Here is a 22,507-nt window from a genome sequence, read left to right as displayed (position 1 = left end):
TGTAATGGCAATTTACATAGTGGGATGCGATTGTAGCTCCACCCTCTTACTGAATTAGGCTCCGCCCACTCACTTGTGGGTGGGGGATGTGGTCTCCAGGAATCGATGATGCATGAGATGGCAACCCTAGCAACATCCCATCTTCAATAGAAGTTATACATTTACTAAAGCTTCTAAAAAATGAAAGAGGTGATGTGGCCTGTAGCAACCAATGCAGAGCTAATGCAGAGCTAATTACTTGACTTGTGATTCTGTGAGGAGACCTGGAAAACTGTACCAACTGGAGTTGGCTACCCCGATCTATAGGTGGCCCATAATATATAGGTCCTTTTGCCAATACTCAAAGCCCTTTCACGACATCAAACTATTATAATGTGTCCAGGTCCAAATACATAAAAAGGAAGAGGCTGAACTCATTGGATCTAAAGCCACAGGTGTTTATTACAGTCTGTGAACTCTGATAATCACCTGCTTTCTTATAGTCAATGAGTACTCAGCCTACTTTATATCTCAACAGGATGATGAGTTGATTCTTAGTAAATTGCAGTGAACAACATTAGAAACAGATGAAGGTCCTTTTATCGGGTGTGGTATAGAAGCCCGACAGTCGGGATCCCGACAGTCATTAGCCCAACGTCGGGCTAATGATTTGCCGCGTTGCGGGCACTGTGGTTCACTACGCTCGCCACCTATTCTATTCTTCCTCTATGGGGGTCGTGGACCCCCAGGAGGGAGAATAACTGGTGCCCGCCAGGACCCCGGGTGTCAGGGTTGTAACAGTCAGGATTCCGACGTCGGTGTAATGACTGTCGGAATCCCGACTGTCTGTCAGCCATCCAGCACCCCTTTTATCATTCTGTTTCTGCCTGGTCAAACTATTGAAGACATATTGAAGTAATTCTGATGGTAAGAAAATGCCAGATTAACCATCAAGCGTCATATAATGCACATACCTAATGTATCCCACTGAGGGTCTGTGCTGCAGGAACCAGCGGTATGATGTTTTATCCTTCCAGCCTACATTTCTGGGATCCTTCCATAACAGTTTGACTTGATTAACGGTGTCCCCAGTGTGCCACAAGGAATTTCTGAGTTGCTCCCCAGGACCTGTTGTTGATTTTATAGCCTGTTGCAAAAGAGTCAGTGATGTTTGCATTACTTTTTATGTATTCATAACTTAAACACTAACTGTTTGCACTGAGCTCTTTTCAGTTCACATGTGCAAACGAGCTGCACTGTACTGTAGGCCTCCTAGTCACATCTATTACAACATACCTTACTGTATGTGGTGTTATGGTCTTATGTACATATAGGTATGGAATTAAGATGATTTATGAACAGGATTAGGGTAACTGAAATATGTCCTTAGACACATCAATAGTATGTTGAACAGTACAAACAGTACTTGGAGAAAGAGAAAATAATAAGCTATGGATGTGATCCATGCATCTCAGACAAATGGCGCAATTGAGCTATTGTCAAACAAAGGGTGAAATTTACTAAGACAGGAGTTCTATTTCAGATGGGATGTTGCTATAGGAAACCAATCAGACAATATTTATTATCTTCGTGAAAATTCTAAATAGAAGTTGATTCTGAGTGGTTGCCCATAGCAACATCCCATGACATAGAACTCCCCCTTAGTAAATTTCCCTCAACGGTCAACTGTGCTTTTCCTGCCTAACCGTATTTTAAATCAGGTGCGTGCACCATTGCTTAGGGCCTCCCTGGAATATGCCCCATCTGTGCATTATTTGAACTCAGTAGGGAACATTAAAATAAACATTTTGATTTACTATGAAAGCACATAACATAATAATAACCCTTAAGTCAGGGGTTCCCAAACTGTGTGCCGTGGCACCCTGGGGTGCCTTGGAGGACTTGCAGGGGTGCCCTGGGTTGGTGGTCCAGGATCAATTCAAGTTATTTATGTCCAACATAATAGTCAAATTGTGCACAAACAGAAGTGAATCCCATCCATTACCACATAACTGACCCTAAGGATGAGATGTAAACACAATATATTTAACTTAAGATTTGTTTTTAACTTTCTCAATGAGAAACCTGTAGCCTAGGGGTGCTGCAAAATAATTCTGATGCTTCCGGGTGCCATGATTCCAAAGAGTTTGGGAACCCCTGCCTTAAGTCCTTAACAGATTTTAAATGAAAACTTCCAGACATCAGACTATATGTAAACAGTTGTGATGCCCCTTGAGACTTAAATCAGAAAACAGATTTTCTATTCCTTTGGCATTTTACCTTTAGCTGGATGCCAGGTTCAGCGACTGCACGGAAGGGGTTTGCCTGCCAATATGTTTGTTCCATCTGTTTCCACATCATAGAATAGAAACTCGAGCTGTCCTGATAGCCAAATATAAATCCAGCGTAATCATCATCTGTTTCTGTGTTAACATGAAATGTTCCTTCAAAGTCCACTCCATTAAATGCTGTGTAACCTATATATAGACAAATGTGAAATGTTAATAAAACATAAACTGTGGGAATAAATTATTGTTGGGAGACGTCTATTGTATTCATGTGAGACAGTCATTTATTTAATATTTGATGCAATGCTTTAGATATTAAAACATATGTGTATTGTCAAAACATAAAATAAATACAAAACACCTATTTCTTATTTCTTGGAGTAACAAGAGTAACAGTGATTAAGTTAATAGGTGTTAATCCCCATACACTAGAGGATATAGCAAAAGATAGGGCTATTTGAGTGATATCTTTTACTATATCCTCTTGTGTGTACACTCATTATCGTTAACGATGCGTGGGCCTGTGTGCCGTTAATGAGCCTCGCTGTCTTCTGGAGATGCAGGTCAATTTTTCTATATCGTCAACGGACTGCATCTTCATTGGGTCCAGCTGATGTCACTATTTATATTGTTTAGTGACGTCACCTGGCCGCACGCCGAATATACAGTCGCTGATGATATTGTCAGGTTTGTTTGCATGTTCGTTAGGGCTGGTTGTCAGCCCCCCTTGAGAGAGCTCATCATTAACAATATAGTTAACACTAAGGAATATGCCTGATAATATTGTTAAAAAATATCGTTATTGTGCATATCATTGACTAAAATTACATTGTATGCAGTTTCAGGTTATTTAAATAACAGAAATTACACTTTAATATAGAGTACAGTAGTTTTAAACATACTGTAAGTAATGCATTTGACTAAATCAATTGCAACACAGCCATGCTCCCTTTTGATGAGGCCACCCCCTTTTCGGGAGCCCCGATTCCATGTTTCTAAAAGAAGAACAGAAGTGACAATATTACTCACCAACAGCAAGACCCGGATCACTGTTCATTGTCTGGACAATCTCCATTCCCTAAGAAATAGAAAAATAGAATTAAAATGAAATTCTGTTTTCACAAAAAGAAATGATTTAGAATATTTACTACTAATACATATTAAAACCAACAGAAAAATTGAAAGACGTTTTTGTGCAAGAAATATAGAAGCACAGAACTTCATGACATTTGGTGCTATTTAGTTGAATTTCACACTTGAGACAATTTCTGTAAAAAGTCCACACTTTAATAGAAGACAAACTGTTTATATGAAGTAGCAGTGCATTATATGAGAGACACCATACATATATTGTGATAGAGAAAGTAATGTGGAGGATCCAGACCAGGTTTTGGCAGCACCTAGGATTTCCTGATATAAGAGTTTCCAGGGCAGGTTCATCTTGCTCTTGATGGTGGAATAGCTTCCCAAGCGATAGGATGTTGAGATTGCCTGTATGCTAATGCCTGTAATAACGATTACGTATGGATTAACCTGAGATGCTGTGACCTGCTGTTCAAAATAAACAACAAAGTCTTCATCTGAGTCCCCGTGCCACTGCATGCCGCCCGAATTGAATACACTTCATACTCCTTTTTGGCATGTAGCAGCCTTCAATTCCATTATGTTTACATCTTACTAACGAAAATTATTCTAGTTAATGTAGCCAGACAAATAAAAGTGAGCTTTGTCAGGAAACTGCTGCGAAATGACCTGCTGAGTGCTAGTAAACTTCATAAATTGTATACAGATGTGTATCAAGAATGAAGGACATCACCTGGAAAATATCATATTTGTTTTTTTATTTATTTACAGTGATAAAACAAACTGGGCAACAACAGACAGACTTGGAGGTAAGAGAGCCCTGCTGCAAGCTTACAATCTATAGGGACATAGGAGGGAAAGACAGGGACAGGCATCAGTAATATTCAAAACGATTGAAAATATTTTGTATTCTATGCACTTTTAGATTATGTACTTACATTTTAAATATTATTTACCATGCCTTTTATGTTAAACTTAAAAAAAAATATATATTTTTTTCTGCAGTACCCTGTGTATTGCACTACTACTGTTGTGTATATATTTAGCTATTCATACATTGTACTGTTATTTCAGTGGTGGGAAGTGTATATATGTATATTTATATATATATATATATATATATATATATATATATATATATATATATATATATATATATATATATATAGACAATATCCGGTACTTATGTAGTATCTGGGCTGCCGATTTTGTGATTGTATGCCTTACCTTAAGGCATACAATCAGATGCGATGCGATGCGATTCGATGCAATTTTACATAGGATTCAATGTTAAGAAGGTCCTGTTCATTTCCCCACTATCCAAGTGGGCATAGAGTTGATCTTATATAGCGTGGCGAGCGAAGCGAGCCACCGAGCCCGAAGCGTGGCGAGCGAACGCATATTTCTTAAAAAGTATTCGGTGTCCCCTCGCGGGGCTCGCTACGCTCGCCACGCCTCGGGCTCGGTGGCTCGCTACGCTCGCCACAGGTTTATATCCAACTCCATGCCCACTTGGATAGTGGGGAAAGGAAAAGGACCATTTTAACATTGAATCCTATGGAAAAATCTTGACCATCGCATCGCATACGATTTGGTCGCATGCGATGCGATCCGATCCGATTTCTAAATCGGACGCCCAGATACTACATAAGTACCCAATATCCTACTATCAAAAATAGGAATAAGCACTCTCCACAGGAGGGAATGGGAGCTACACCATGGAGATTGCTCAGTTGACTTTTGCTGCACATGCTGTTTAAATCACATTGGCTGATCTCACTCCTTGACAACGGTCACTGCTGTGATCGAAACGTTGAAGATTGGAGATTGAACCAGCAACAGGTTTTTGTCTCTCATTTATATACAGTCTTTTCCGGTGGAGAGTGCTTTTTCCTATTTTTGATAGTAGGATATTGTCTGTATTTTTTGGCCGCAGGTTCTACCTGTGCTCCAATAAGGCACCCCGCCCAATTGCATATGGTGAAGGTGTGAGTGCAGGCTTTGTGGATCTTTATATATATATATATATATATATATATATATATATATATATATATATATAGAGCAAAAAAAGAGGGCACTCACCAATCGTTGAATAAATTTGAAGAAAAAAACGATTTATTGTTGCTTACATGACAGGGCTAACGTTTCGGTCTCAACAAAGACCTTTGTCAAAGCCAAGCAATATCAAGAGCAGGTCCTTCCACCATGAACACCCGCAGTGGCGTAGCTACGGTTTGGGCGCCCCCCCCGTCGCCGCCCCGCCGAGCACCAATACCCCACCGCCCCACCGAGCACCCCTACCCCGCCGCCCCGCCGCCCATGCAAACCCCCCCTCAATCCCCCACAGCCTTACCTATCGCGCTGGTCCCGGCGGCTCCATTCTTCTGCTGAGGACCACCAGAAAATGGCCGCCCCCATACAGCAGACAGTTTCAGAGAACTGTGTGCTATATGGGGGCGGCCATTTTGTGGTGGTCCTCAGATGAAGAACGGAGCCGCCGGGACCAGCGCGATAGGTAAGTCTGTGGGGGATTGAGGGGGGGTTTAACTATAGCACCGCAGCCCCCGGCCCCCCACATGCACAGCGCCCCCCAGCGGTGGCGGGGGCTGCGGTGCTATAGTTACGCCCCTGAACACCCGGGTGTTCATGGTGGAAGGACCTGCTCTTGATATTGCTTGGCTTTGACAAAGGTCTTTGTTGAGACCGAAACGTTAGCCCTGTCATGTAAGCAACAATAAATCGTTTTTTTCTTCAAATTTATTCAACGATTGGTGAGTGCCCTCTTTTTTTGCTCTTTGTTATTTGGATACTTCATCCTTGGAGTGAGCACCACCGTGGTATTTCCAGGAATTTATATATATATATATATATATATATATATAGGAGATAGGGCGGCACTCCAAGTTTTGCACAAGTCCCTTCCAGGGAGAGGGTGAAAGCCGGCGGTGCCCTCCGTAGCAAAGCTCCGGTGAGGGAGCGAGCAAATGTAGCGTGGGGGGTGCGGTGGCACTCGCAAAGGAAAAAATAACACGAGGCAATGATGTACCAACGTTTCGTGGCCGTGTCGCCACTTTATCAAGGTGCCATAAATATATATATATAGCAGAGAAGGTGAGTTCCCTGTACTCTCGGGGCTTGAAGCAGTGAAACAGCAAATGAATGGTCAGATCTGACCATTCATTTGCGGTTTCACTGCTTCAAGCCCCGTGAGTGCCGGGAACTCACCTTCTCTGCTACTATTGCCAGCTTGGCTGCCTTCTCCGTGCACCCCCTACTGGGGTTTAACCTCTGGAGTGCCAGCTATCCTCTCTCTCTCTCTCTCTCTCTCTCTCTCTCTCTCTCTATATATATATTAGGGCGGAGTGAAAAAACTGAAATTGAGAAATTCAAAATCGGCTAGTGTGGAAAAGTTGTGACTTGACCTGAATAAGAAACGTGCAAAAGCTTTTTGATCTGAGTCAACATCTTCTGTTCTGGCAAGAGGCCTGAAGTTTCACTTTTTTGGTGAAAATGACAAAAACTATGAAGATGCTCCAATCTAGTTATAATTATGTCAGGATGTCTTAGAGTGGTTCATTAATATACTTTAGCATAGTAAAAAACAGTACGAGCTTGTCCTAGTGCAAAGTGACTGACTTTGGTGGGAGAAAAAATCCCTAATAATTGACCCATTTTCATGGTCACAATTGTGAATATTGTGTGTTTTCTCCTGAACGTGTTTATAATAGAAGAAGCACAAATACTCTAAATGGAATTTCGGTGACACTGTGTGAAATATAACACTGCATAATAGCCCTTAATCAGACCTGATCACAGGACAAATTTGTTCTCAAAATGGGCAAAACAAATGCTGCATTGCAGGTGGGGCAGATGTAACGTGCTGAGAGAGTTAAATTTGGGTGGGGTGTGTTGAAACTGAAATCTAAATTACAGTGTAAAAATAATGCAGCCGGTATTTACCTTGCACAGAAACAAAATAACTCACACAAATCTAAAGGTGGCCATACATCTACAGATCGATTGTCCGATTGGGCTGGTTAGAAAAAACACCTGGTAATATCTGAATGACAGTTTTTCAGCATTTCAAAGCAAATGGTCAACTGTCATTTGCTCTCATCTTTTACCAGGATTTTGTTCCAACCAGACAGATCGGACAATAAATCTGTAGATGTATGGCCACCTTAAATCTCTCTGCACATGTTACATCTGCCCCACCTGCAGTCCAGCATTTTTTTGCCCATTTTGAGAACAAATTTGGGTACTTATGTAGTATCTGGGCGTCCGATTTTGTGATTGTATGCCTTACCTTAAGGCATACAATCAGATGCGATGCAATTCGATGCGATTTTGCATAGGATCCTGTTCATTTCCCCACTATCCAAGTGGGCATAGAGTTGATTTTATATAGCGTGGCGAGCGCAGCGAGCCACCGAGCCCGAAGCGTGGCGAGGGGACGCATATTTCTTAAAAAGTATTCTGTGTCCGCTCGCCACGCTTCGTGCTCGGTGGCTCGCTACGCTCGCCACAGGTTTATATCCAACTCCATGCCCACTTGGATAGTGGGGAAAGGAAAAGGACCCCTTTTTCCCATTGAATTCTATGTTAAAATGGACTCAGACCATTTTAACATTGAATCCTATGGAAAAATCTTGACCATCGCATCGCATACGATTTGGTCGCATGCGATGCGATGCGATCTGATCCGATTTCTAAATCGGACGCCCAGATACTACATAAGTACCCAAATTTGTACTGCGATCGGGTCTGATTAAGGGCCAGTGTTATATTTCACACAGTGTCACTGAAATACATGAAATTGGATTTATGCTGCTCTCTTTGCAGTGCATATACAAAGATAGACAATCCTGTGTATATAAATAAGAAATAACTGTTGCAGTCTGTTATTGAAAAACAGTAACTGTTACAATAAGTTTTACAAGTAAGTGTAAACTGTCTAATGTATAATTTTACATATCACTTCTGTTTATTGACAGAAAAACAGTGTTGCATCCCCTATACTGGGAACATGATTGGGCTGCATTACAGCATATAATTATGCCAAAGATAAGCCAATATATTAACTGATAAATACGTTGAAGTGTATTATGATGTAATAAATTGTAAGCTTGCAGCAGGGCCCTCTAACCCCCAAGTCTGTCTGTCATTACCCAGTTTGTTTTATCTCTGTCTACTATTGTAAAGCGTAAAGGAATCTGCTGAGCTATATAAGAAACTGTAAATAAATAAATAAACAAACAAATACATCTAATGTTTAGGGAAAAAAAAACAAGAACATTGATTAAAAAAATAACAGGTTAATCATTCTATGAGTGGTGTCCAGCAGTACATATATGCCAATCACTGTGTTCATTTCTAGGCAGCAGGGCCGTCTTAACAGCAGTGTGGGCACCTGGGCAAAGCAATGCACTGGGGCCCTTACCCATTCTCCCCTCCTAGGGGTGGGGGGTTGTATCAGCAGCAGCTTTGATGTCCCACGGGTGGCAGGGGGTGCTCTATCTTCCATTCACCATGTAGGACCTGGAGCAGTAACTTCTGCTAATTACTCCTTTACTGCACAGGCGGTGGGAGGGAGAACACTAATGTGTGGAAGGGGGCACTGAGCTGTATGAAGGGTCCCTTGTAAATGACTTTCAGGGAGGTAGGGGGTGTTTTATACACAGGGGATGGTTGGATAATGGAGTGGGCTTAATATTCGTCATTTTCCGTTGGAAGGGCAGCTTGTTTGACTGCAGATATCGCCATTATCTGGAAATAGATTTCTTAGCCTAGTATAAAAACCTAGAGTCCCAACTTTCAGGAGGTGCTGGGAACTTGGGTATCAGAGATCAGGAGCCAGAGCAATCCATTGACAAAAATATAAAACTACACCAGACGTTTGGAGCTGGAGCAGGGACCGGCTGCTTGAAGGCTGATATCTCTGGTTCTGGGCATGATAGAGACAAGCCGCTAGTGTCAGAGAGAACCTGAGAAATATGACTGGAAATTGTAATTAACAGGTCGGATGTGGACTGCTGCTTTGAAGTTGGATATCTGCAGTTCCCCAGGGCCGATTTTCAAAATTCTGGTATCCCTGGAAAAAGGGGATCCTCAGCTATCAACATAGAGCCCTTATACGCCTGGGGCCCCTGGGCAAGTGCCCATTAAGCCCATACAAAAAGACAGCCCTGCTAGGCAGGATTGATCAGCAATACTTATTACAGCATAATGCACTTTAATGTATTTAACTGTTAATATATTGGCTTATCTTTGGCATAATTATATGCTGTAATGCAGCTGCAGGTGGGGCAGATGTAACATGTGCAGAGGGAGTTAATGTGGCCATACATCTACAGATTTATTGTCCGATCTGTCTGACAATACTGGTAATGGATGAGAGCACTTTGCTTTGAAATGCTGTAAAACTGCCAAAAACTGTCATTCAGATATTACCAGGTATTTGTTCCAACCAGCCAGATCTGACAATCGATCTGTAGATGTATGGCCACCTTTAGATTTGTGTTGAGTTATTTTGTTTCTGTGCAGGGTAAATACCTGCTGCATTATTTTTACACTGCAATTTAGATTTCAGTTTCAACACACCCCACCCAAATTTAACTCTCTCAGCACGTTACATCTGCCCCACCTGCAATGCAGCATTTGTTTTGCCCATTTTGAGAACAAATTTGTACTGCGATCAGGTCTGATTAAGGGCCATTATGCAGTGTTATATTTCACACAGTATCACTGAAATTCCATTTAGAGTATTTGTGCTTCTTCTATCATAAACACGTTCAGGAGAAAACACACAATATTCACAATTGTGACCATGAAAATGGGTCAATTATTAGGGATTTTTTCTCCCGCCAGTCAGTCACTTTGCATTAGGACAAGCTCGTACTGTTTTTTACTATGCTAAAGTATATTAATGAACCACTCTAAGACATCCTGACATAATTATAACTAGATCGGAGCATCTTCATAGGTTTCGTCATTTTCACCTAAAAAGTGAAACTTTAGGCCTCTTGCCAGAACAGAAGATGATGACTCAGATCAAAATGCTTTTGCACGTTTCTTATTCAGGTCTAGTCACAACTTTCCCACACTAGCCGATTTTGAATTTCTCAATTTCAGTTTTTTCACTCCGCCCTAATATATATATATTTATTATTTATTTATTAGCAGTTTCTTATATAGCGCACACAGATTCCGCAGGCTTTACAGAGAATATTTGACCATTCACATCAGTCCCTGCCCCAGTGGAGCTTACAATCTATATTTCCTACCACATGTACATGCACACGCAGACATTCTAGGGTTAATTTTTTGGGAGCCAATTAACCTACCAGTATATTTTTGTGGGAGTAAACCGGAGGAAACCCACGCAAGTACAGGGAGAATATACAAACTCCGCACAGTTAGGGCCATGGTGGATATTGAACCCATGACCTCAGGGCTGTGAGGCAGTAATGCTAACCATTACACCATCCAGGGCCGGCGCTACCTGCTCAGCAAAGCCTGCAAAGCAGGTAGGCGCCGGACCTGAGAGGCGCTCCCTACTACCCACCGAGTGACAGCTGTAGGGGGCACCTGTTTCATTAATTGTCCCTCCTCCCTAAGCAGTGACAGCTACACTGCGTCAACCTCCTGCACAGTACACAGTGCACCCTTGCTGCCCACACACTCACTGTGCGGCTCCTCACCTCAGTCAGGCACAGTCTGCACAGCCTCTTTCACATGACAGCGGCACGGGCACCTTCCCTTAAAGCCCGCACACTCACTTTTTCTCCTCACCCGGCGGCTCCTCATTCAGGCATGCAGCACAGTGCAGCCTACAGAGCGCCGAACCTAGGACACAGCGGGGGAGCACCGATCAGCATCAGCGTGGAGCTCCCCCGCTGTGTCCTAGGTTTGGCGCTCTGTAGGCTGCATGCCTGAGTGAGGAGCCGCCGGGTGAGGAGAAAAAGTGAGTGTGCGGGCTTCAAGGGGAGGTGCCCATGCCGCTGTCATGTGAAAGAGGCTGTGCAGACTGTGCCTGACTGAGGTGAGGAGCCGCACAGTGAGTGTGCGGGCAGCAAGGGTGCACTGTGCACTGTGCAGGAGGTTGACGCAGTGTCGCTGTCACTGCTTGTGGAGGAGGGAGAGCAGCTGTGGACTCTGCTATTAAAGCCTGCAGTCCAGCATTTTTTTGCCCATTTTGAGAACAAATTTGGGTACTTATGTAGTATCTGGGCGTCCGATTTTGTGATTGTATGCCTTACCTTAAGGCATACAATCAGATGCGATGCAATTCGATGCGATTTTGCATAGGATCCTGTTCATTTCCCCACTATCCAAGTGGGCATAGAGTTGATTTTATATAGCGTGGCGAGCGCAGCGAGCCACCGAGCCCGAAGCGTGGCGAGGGGACGCATATTTCTTAAAAAGTATTCTGTGTCCGCTCGCCACGCTTCGTGCTCGGTGGCTCGCTACGCTCGCCACAGGTTTATATCCAACTCCATGCCCACTTGGATAGTGGGGAAAGGAAAAGGACCCCTTTTTCCCATTGAATTCTATGTTAAAATGGACTCAGACCATTTTAACATTGAATCCTATAGAAAAATCTTGACCATCGCATCGCATACGATTTGGTCGCATGCGATGCGATGCGATCTGATCCGATTTCTAAATCGGACGCCCAGATACTACATAAGTACCCAAATTTGTACTGCGATCGGGTCTGATTAAGGGCCAGTGTTATATTTCACACAGTGTCACTGAAATACATGAAATTGGATTTATGCTGCTCTCTTTGCAGTGCATATACAAAGATAGACAATCCTGTGTATATAAATAAGAAATAACTGTTGCAGTCTGTTATTGAAAAACAGTAACTGTTACAATAAGTTTTACAAGTAAGTGTAAACTGTCTAATGTATAATTTTACATATCACTTCTGTTTATTGACAGAAAAACAGTGTTGCATCCCCTATACTGGGAACATGATTGGGCTGCATTACAGCATATAATTATGCCAAAGATAAGCCAATATATTAACTGATAAATACGTTGAAGTGTATTATGATGTAATAAATTGTAAGCTTGCAGCAGGGCCCTCTAACCCCCAAGTCTGTCTGTCATTACCCAGTTTGTTTTATCTCTGTCTACTATTGTAAAGCGTAAAGGAATCTGCTGAGCTATATAAGAAACTGTAAATAAATAAATAAACAAACAAATACATCTAATGTTTAGGGAAAAAAAAACAAGAACATTGATTAAAAAAATAACAGGTTAATCATTCTATGAGTGGTGTCCAGCAGTACATATATGCCAATCACTGTGTTCATTTCTAGGCAGCAGGGCCGTCTTAACAGCAGTGTGGGCACCTGGGCAAAGCAATGCACTGGGGCCCTTACCCATTCTCCCCTCCTAGGGGTGGGGGGTTGTATCAGCAGCAGCTTTGATGTCCCACGGGTGGCAGGGGGTGCTCTATCTTCCATTCACCATGTAGGACCTGGAGCAGTAACTTCTGCTAATTACTCCTTTACTGCACAGGCGGTGGGAGGGAGAACACTAATGTGTGGAAGGGGGCACTGAGCTGTATGAAGGGTCCCTTGTAAATGACTTTCAGGGAGGTAGGGGGTGTTTTATACACAGGGGATGGTTGGATAATGGAGTGGGCTTAATATTCGTCATTTTCCGTTGGAAGGGCAGCTTGTTTGACTGCAGATATCGCCATTATCTGGAAATAGATTTCTTAGCCTAGTATAAAAACCTAGAGTCCCAACTTTCAGGAGGTGCTGGGAACTTGGGTATCAGAGATCAGGAGCCAGAGCAATCCATTGACAAAAATATAAAACTACACCAGACGTTTGGAGCTGGAGCAGGGACCGGCTGCTTGAAGGCTGATATCTCTGGTTCTGGGCATGATAGAGACAAGCCGCTAGTGTCAGAGAGAACCTGAGAAATATGACTGGAAATTGTAATTAACAGGTCGGATGTGGACTGCTGCTTTGAAGTTGGATATCTGCAGTTCCCCAGGGCCGATTTTCAAAATTCTGGTATCCCTGGAAAAAGGGGATCCTCAGCTATCAACATAGAGCCCTTATACGCCTGGGGCCCCTGGGCAAGTGCCCATTAAGCCCATACAAAAAGACAGCCCTGCTAGGCAGGATTGATCAGCAATACTTATTACAGCATAATGCACTTTAATGTATTTAACTGTTAATATATTGGCTTATCTTTGGCATAATTATATGCTGTAATGCAGCTGCAGGTGGGGCAGATGTAACATGTGCAGAGGGAGTTAATGTGGCCATACATCTACAGATTTATTGTCCGATCTGTCTGACAATACTGGTAATGGATGAGAGCACTTTGCTTTGAAATGCTGTAAAACTGCCAAAAACTGTCATTCAGATATTACCAGGTATTTGTTCCAACCAGCCAGATCTGACAATCGATCTGTAGATGTATGGCCACCTTTAGATTTGTGTTGAGTTATTTTGTTTCTGTGCAGGGTAAATACCTGCTGCATTATTTTTACACTGCAATTTAGATTTCAGTTTCAACACACCCCACCCAAATTTAACTCTCTCAGCACGTTACATCTGCCCCACCTGCAATGCAGCATTTGTTTTGCCCATTTTGAGAACAAATTTGTACTGCGATCAGGTCTGATTAAGGGCCATTATGCAGTGTTATATTTCACACAGTATCACTGAAATTCCATTTAGAGTATTTGTGCTTCTTCTATCATAAACACGTTCAGGAGAAAACACACAATATTCACAATTGTGACCATGAAAATGGGTCAATTATTAGGGATTTTTTCTCCCGCCAGTCAGTCACTTTGCATTAGGACAAGCTCGTACTGTTTTTTACTATGCTAAAGTATATTAATGAACCACTCTAAGACATCCTGACATAATTATAACTAGATCGGAGCATCTTCATAGGTTTCGTCATTTTCACCTAAAAAGTGAAACTTTAGGCCTCTTGCCAGAACAGAAGATGTTGACTCAGATCAAAATGCTTTTGCACGTTTCTTATTCAGGTCTAGTCACAACTTTCCCACACTAGCCGATTTTGAATTTCTCAATTTCAGTTTTTTCACTCCGCCCTAATATATATATATTTATTATTTATTTATTAGCAGTTTCTTATATAGCGCACACAGATTCCGCAGGCTTTACAGAGAATATTTGACCATTCACATCAGTCCCTGCCCCAGTGGAGCTTACAATCTATATTTCCTACCACATGTACATGCACACGCAGACATTCTAGGGTTAATTTTTTGGGAGCCAATTAACCTACCAGTATATTTTTGTGGGAGTAAACCGGAGGAAACCCACGCAAGTACAGGGAGAATATACAAACTCCGCACAGTTAGGGCCATGGTGGATATTGAACCCATGACCTCAGGGCTGTGAGGCAGTAATGCTAACCATTACACCATCCAGGGCCGGCGCTACCTGCTCAGCAAAGCCTGCAAAGCAGGTAGGCGCCGGACCTGAGAGGCGCTCCCTACTACCCACCGAGTGACAGCTGTAGGGGGCACCTGTTTCATTAATTGTCCCTCCTCCCTAAGCAGTGACAGCGACACTGCGTCAACCTCCTGCACAGTACACAGTGCACCCTTGCTGCCCACACACTCACTGTGCGGCTCCTCACCTCAGTCAGGCACAGTCTGCACAGCCTCTTTCACATGACAGCGGCACGGGCACCTTCCCTTAAAGCCCGCACACTCACTTTTTCTCCTCACCCGGCGGCTCCTCATTCAGGCATGCAGCACAGTGCAGCCTACAGAGCGCCGAACCTAGGACACAGCGGGGGAGCACCGATCAGCATCAGCGTGGAGCTCCCCCGCTGTGTCCTAGGTTTGGCGCTCTGTAGGCTGCATGCCTGAGTGAGGAGCCGCCGGGTGAGGAGAAAAAGTGAGTGTGCGGGCTTCAAGGGGAGGTGCCCATGCCGCTGTCATGTGAAAGAGGCTGTGCAGACTGTGCCTGACTGAGGTGAGGAGCCGCACAGTGAGTGTGCGGGCAGCAAGGGTGCACTGTGCACTGTGCAGGAGGTTGACGCAGTGTCGCTGTCACTGCTTGTGGAGGAGGGAGAGCAGCTGTGGATTCTGCTATTAAAGCCGGGCGTGCAAGAAGGGTGGAGATCTGCGGCAAGGCAACACTGCTGGACACCTGGTAGGTCTCTGTCCCTACATCCCCCCCTAGTCCCTGTGTCCCCCCAGACCCTGTATCCCCCTAGTCTTTGTTCCTGCGCCCCCCCCCCTTTGTTCCTGCAGCCCCCCCCTTTGCCCCCCAGTCCTTCATCTTCCCCCGGTCACCACTGTCCCTGAGTCATCCCCTGGTCCCTATCCCTGCGTCATTCAGCGGTCCCTGTCCCCCCCCCGGGTCCCTGTGTCCCCTCTGGTCCCAGTCCCTGTGTCCCCCCGGTCCCTGCATCCCCCGTTCCCCATCCCTGCATCCCCCCCTGTCCCTGCATCCCCCCTGCCTTGATCCCTGCCTCCCCACTGTCCCTGTGTCCCCAAATTATATGTAAAGTTTGGCCCCATCCATGACAAAAACGTTTTTTTTTAGATCCAGGGTATGGGTGAAAACCGGACCAAGACAAAACCGCCGGACCGGACATCAAACTCTGCATTTTGGAGCTTGTAGCCTGTCCAGGGTGGTGTCCTGTCCGGGGTGGCTGCCTGTCACACCTGTCACCAGGTAGAGGAGGAGGGGTAGAATAAAGTCTGGGTCCGCGAGCCAATTGTCGCTCGCTCGATTTGCATGACTTCCTGTCTCCTCTTTGCGCCAAGAAGGTCCCGCCTCCCGCCTCATATCACCGCGCACAGGCAGGCAGTGGCACCCACTAATCAAGTGATGTAGTGCTGAAGCCGGAGGCAGTGGCCCAGCATCCTACTGATCATCTTCACTGCAGTGAGTGAGGAAAGGATCAGAGAGAGTCAGTCAGACCCGTCACTGCTTGCTGCCTGCCTCCTGCTGCTGCTGCTGCTGCTCTATAATATTAAAGATACAGGTTTAGGGTTTAGGGGTAGCGTATTAGAGTAAGTGTTAGGATTAGGGTACTTGGGTTAGGGTATTAGGAAAGGGGTTAGAAGTTAGGGTTGGGGTAGTAGGGTCATCCGTATATGTGTGTGTGATAAACTTAGAAGGTGTGTATATATGTGTGCGGTAAAGTGGGCTCTCTGCTCTCCTCCTTTCCCAGGGCACCACTAACATCCCCCCCTCCCCCTATTATGGTGCCCCCCCTGTCATTTTCTCCTGGATCCACCCCTGGGCATATATATATATATATATATATATATATATATATATATATGCTTTATACTGCTGTGTGGCATATTATGAACTGAGTTGGAGTGGAGGAAATTATATTTTTACACCTGGGCCAACCACTCACAAATTCTGGCACTGCATTATTATATTAATTTACATATACTTTGTCCTTATTTTGGTTATGATGTAGGCTGTAGTAAGACCTTTAAGAAGTTCCAATTTGTCTATGTCCAATGACATTGATAATATCCTGTATCTAACCGGTCCTGATTCAGAAGCAAGGTGCATGCATCCTGATGGTTACTATTGGTGAACGCATGTCAGAATTGCAAGACGATTCGTGCAATTCTGACAGGAGTTCCTGGACGTGTGTGTGTGTGTGTGTGTGTGGCTAGCATCAGCAGGCATGTCAAAAGATGCAGTGTCACTGATACCACATCGTTGCTCAAAGGTCTGATAGTGTTGCTGAGATTTTATGTGCAACATGGGGACTTAGAGCCACAGCCAGTGGGTATCTCAGTAAACAGTTCAACAGTTGCAGCATAAATGTCAATATGCAGTGGCTGCTGCAACATTATACAGTACAGGTCGAGTATCCCGTATCCGAATATCCGTTATCCGAATTATTCCGAAAACCAGACATTCCAGAAAGTGAAAAAAAAATATTTTTTTTGCTAAAAACTCACTGGGGACATTTGTAGCAGCATCACTGGGGACATGATATGTAACTGGCACTATATATGTGCAAGACAATGATTGCTTGGCATTCAAATTCAGTGCTGAGATTCTCCTGGTCCCTAGCATTTTGGATAAGGGATACTCAACCTGTATATTATATATATATATTATATATATATATGTATATATGTGTATATATATATATATACACAGTATATATATATATATATATATATATATATATATATATATATATATACAGTATATTTATTTTGTCATTTTAATTTTTTTTTTACTATTTTTCGGAAATTAGGTTGAAAGGTTGTTACTGTACCTACAAACTGGACTGTTGATTCTGGAACAGCTGATTCCTAATGAATGTTTCAAATGAATGTAACATCCAGATGGCTAAACAATGGATTAGTGGAATAGATTGAAGGTTGTTGAAAAGGAATGAGAAATGGATTGTCTGTGAAGAAATCTCCAGCTGATTATAAAACTGGTCAAGCAGTTTTAATTGTTTTTCAGGACTTCCAGAGAGAGTACACTAATATTTAATTTTTACAAAGATGAGAGGTATACGAAGCCCTTACCTGTGGGCTGAATATGAATGGAGCAGTGAAAATGCGCAATATACATACAGTCTATTGTTATTGTAAATGCTGGAGAGTAGTCTAATTCTTTAATCGAGCCTAAAGCCAAGTCTACAGACATCTGCTCAGTATGCGAGCTCATTCAGAAGAAATGATTTATGTACTGTAATATCTGTATTTGTGAGAGCTTCTAGTCACGTCATTACAGATTAATTTTGAGTAACTTAAATTAGATATTTTTTAATACATTTTAAGTATTAAATAGTAGATTATTTTGTTATGTAAGGTTATTTATATTAACATGCTACATGAGCCAGCTATTAAGTATATACATTAGGATTATTAAACTGAAACCTGTGATGGCAATGATTCAAATCGGAAGTGAAAAGCAAGTGTCACTGAAGTGTAGTGAAGGAATGATGGCCAGCAGGGGGAGCACTGCCTCCGCCATACAGTCAGCCCTTATTCAGATTTGATCGCAGTACAAATTTGTTCTCATAATGGGCAAAACCATGTGCACTGCAGGTGGGGAAGATGTAACATGTGCAGAGAGAGTTAAATTTGGGTGGGGTGTGTTGAAACCGAAATCTAAATTGGAGTGTAAAAATAATGCAGCCAGTATTTACCCTGCACAGAAGCAAAATAACTCACACAACTCTAACTCTCTCTATACATGTTACATCTGCCCCACCTGCAGTGCATGTGGTTTTGACCATTTTGAGAACAAATTTGTACTGCGATCAGATCTGAATAAGGGCCTCAATGCAAAAGAACATGCTAAAATGTAATATTTTGTTATTTTTTTTAATAAATTCCTACCATGGCTCTAACTGTGCGGAGTTTGAATATTCTCCTCGTGCTTCCGTGGGTTTTTTCCGGGTTCTCCGATTTCCTCCCACAATCAAAAAATCAAAAATGTACTGGTAGGTCAATTGACTTCCATCAAAATTAACCCTAGAATGTCTGTGTGTGTACATGTGATAGGTAATATAGATTGTAAGCTCCACTGGGGCAGGGACTGATGTGAATGTTCAAATATGTATGCGCTATATAAGAAACTGTTAATAAATAATAAATAAATAAATAATTGGGTACTTGTTTCCTAGCACGGCACCCATCGGGTCCCATCGCATACCATAACTTAAGGTATGCGATGGGACCCGACAGACCCGATTTTCGGGTTTTAAAGACCTTCCCATACAATTTAAAAATTGGTCGCATCGCATGCCATTACAATGGCATGCGATGCGACGTGACCGAATGCCCCCCCAGACCCGATTTTTAATTGTATACCCACATGATGGTTAGTTATTATGTCAAATGCCCCCCCCCCCTTTGTTAAAGCAACGCCACGATAAATGTCAACCCGAAGCGTGGCGAGCACAGCAAACTTGCGAGGGGCGGTGGTACGCGTCCTCTGACCTTTTTATACCCAAACTATCCACGTCAGCGTGGAGTTGATTTTATATAGTGTGGCGAGCGCAGCACGCCACCGAGCCTGAAGCGTGGCGAGCGCAGTGTGCCCCGCGAGGGGACGCGGAATACTTCACATGCGTCGCGTGGCGTTAACAATGGGGGGCATTTTATTAAAAAACAGGTCTGGGGGGGCATTTAACATTGTAATCAGCCATCAGGGTGACTGTACAATTAAAAATCGTGTTGATTTGGTCGCATCGCATGCGATGCGATCGACACAATTTCTCCGACCCGATGACATACAATAGAAATCGGTGGCGTCGTGCTAGGAAATTATCAATAATTGTTAGCTCATAAAAATCAGCTAATAAATGGTGTAATGAATGATTTTACATAAGAAATCAATAAACTGGTTAATTTAAGATGAGCACTGTATGTTCATCTTTTCCCTTTTTACTGTATTGATAGCTACAGGCAGAAGCAACCTCATAGTACACCTTTGCCATTCTTTCTTTAAATCTTTTAGTTCCTATGAATGGTTGTGTATGGTATGATTTAAAATGTTGCTTTTTGGACAAGGAAAAGTTTACAAAAACTATATATCGCAAAACCTTACATAAGATAGAGATGTCATTGTTTTATGGTTATTGCTGATCCTTTTCCATACATAATGAAGTGATACTGTAGGAAGTGATACTGTAGATAATTGTTTCTGGGGAATATACATAGATGCTGGAAGTAGGGAGGGGCAAGGGGGCTGCTTGTTTTGCCCAAATATTTGAGAAGTTGCAATCTACAGTTAATACATGCATTGTCAGGATTGACATGTACTGTAGTTAAATCCCCTTTCCAGATGCTTCTCCTCCTCCCTCACCACAGCTCTTCTACGCCTGCCTCCAGGGCCCTCCTTCCCTCTGCCCCCAGCTCCAACTGCTGCCATGGGTTACTGATGACTGTGGGCTTGTCCCTCTTCCTAGCGGAAAAAAACCCACTAACAGTGCAGTAGAAACGGCTCTTATCCGGGATTTTATACACGGGTAAATCCAAAAACTGCTGATTGGTCCTTTCAGAGCACTGGAAAATCTGAGACCAAAGGAGATGCGTCCATGCTACCAGAGGCCTTGTTTCAGAGCCGGCCACTTTTTGGAAAGAGAACTGGACATACACAGGCTGGAGATCTGAGCACACAGGCCACAGAGTGCACAAGTTTGCAGTATTGGATAGCTTGCCACTACTGTATGTATCATAACATCACCAAGATACTGCTGGCAAATCAGAGAATAACAAGGTCTCATCAACAAGTGATAAAGAAGTTATAGTTTATGTGCAAGTCCATGACCATAACCCTAATAAAAGACATGCCACAAGAATGGAGTTGATGCAGTATGAGGTATGTTACAACATTTTCCGCAACTTTGCCCTAACCAACCGGTTAGACTGTCATTGTCTTTAAACTGCTCGCCAGTCAAAGATAGGAGTGGGACTACAGTCAGACAAGTCAGCAAAACATGACAAGCAGTGTACAATAGCCTGTCCTGAGCAACTGCTGCATCTGTCATAAAGAAAACATCTGTATGTGGAGATGTTGAGCACCGTCGATGCGGGGGAGCCACAGACCACCCTGTCAAAGACTACCCTATACCCCTGTCCTGAACTAGAGACATCACATACACCACAGCCTAGCATTTCTGCAATATAGACACTTATTTAAAAAAAACATATTTATGTTAAAAATTCATATTTTAAAGAAAGACATATACAAATAAGCACTTAAAGAGGTGTAAAAAAATAGTTTCTTACTAATACAATGCAGAGTGTAGCAAGCATGCAGGTGGGAATTGGGCAAAAGCACATGTATGCTACCTTTGCTATGTTAATCATCTATATATATGTCTAGTGTCCCAAAACACTGCCATCTGTTGGTAGCGAGTGAAATTACATCTCTTTCTCTCTCACACATGCACACACACACAGAGGCAATCACAAGGTAGCAGACTAGCATTCAAAGCATTTGCTTCAAGCAGTCTTACTAGTGTAATATATGCTACTTATGTTAAATGTAACATAAACATCATATGAGCATATATTCCCTATGGGGAATGCAAAGGTTCTAACAGCAACTACTAAACAAGTAAAATCCCTCCACAAAATAATAGCAAAGTCCACAATCCTTTTTTCCCCAAAATATAAAATTGTTTTTATATATATATATATATATATATATATATATATATATATATATATATATATATATATATATATATATATATATATATATATATATAGTAACAGGGTCATTGTTAGAGTGTGCTCTGCTACAAAAATCCACCAGAGACTGACTCCAAGCTTGTGCAGGCATTGGAGCCAGGAGATCTCCAGAGAGGAGGGAAAGGAAGGAGGAGCAAGTATTCTAGCATCTTTAGTTGGTTCATCTGGTGACTCTCTCCAGATATATATTACTAAATAGATAGTTGATATTAACTGGATTAGAGCCAGATATACTAAGCTTGAAAAGTGATAAAATAGGGAGTGATAAACCACCAGCCAATCAGCTACAAACTGCCATGTCACAGGCTGTGTTTACAAAATGGCTGGTAGGAGCTGATTGGTTGGTGGTTTATCACTGTCCATTTTAGCAGTTTTCAAGGCTTAGTACATCTTACCCTTCATGTTCGTTCTAGCTCCCTATTCCGGTCAGGCCATCTGCAGGAGTAAGGGTAGATCTGCTTGGATTCTCCACACACTACAGAGTGCATCCCTGGGCTCTCCAGGAGGAATTGCTGTAGCACTCTTCACAGTGCTGTTCCAGGTACATGCAGGTGCCATGGGCCAGCAATGGTAATGCCTCCAGGACTCACATTCCTCATTACATCCCTGATTGCAAACTTTCCCAATACTTACGTACTGTAGGAAGTCTCACAGGTCCTGATACAGTTCTCCCTCAACCCACCAGCCACCAGCACTTGCTGGCAAAAGTAAAGGGACCAATGAGGCATGATGAAGTGATTCACTATGATTAATGTAAGAATCAGATATTAAGCCCTAACAGAGTCTGAGCCACAATTAAGCCATTTGCAGCACCCCATCTGGCCAGTGCTCTCAAGGGAACTGCTGGGGAGAAACTTTTTAGTTGGAAAGCAGAATTTGCTAATTATTATACTGTGGCTGGAGGTGTACATCTATGACAAACTGT

The 22,507-nt window shown here is 42.9% G+C and overlaps 1 protein-coding gene across 1 annotated transcript in view; it reads right to left on the bottom strand.

Moving 5' to 3' along the window:
• Nucleotides 1–22,507, bottom strand: part of COMP (cartilage oligomeric matrix protein) — a 151,446-nt gene that overhangs the window by 11,173 nt on the left and 117,766 nt on the right. Inside the window, exons 15-17 of the mRNA XM_083179394.1 lie at nt 3,297–3,345; nt 2,260–2,456; nt 954–1,126 (exon numbers count right to left, since the gene is read on the bottom strand). Of these exons, the coding sequence (XP_083035520.1) occupies nt 954–1,126; nt 2,260–2,456; nt 3,297–3,345 (419 nt within the window). The remainder of the gene's footprint in view (nt 1–953; nt 1,127–2,259; nt 2,457–3,296; nt 3,346–22,507) is intronic.

The sequence above is a fragment of the Crinia signifera genome, chromosome 1 (genome assembly GCF_055691185.1).
Source record: "Crinia signifera chromosome 1, ASM5569118v1, whole genome shotgun sequence".
Lineage (NCBI taxonomy): Eukaryota > Metazoa > Chordata > Amphibia > Anura > Myobatrachidae > Crinia > Crinia signifera.
This window is presented reverse-complemented; position numbering and strand designations above follow the sequence as displayed.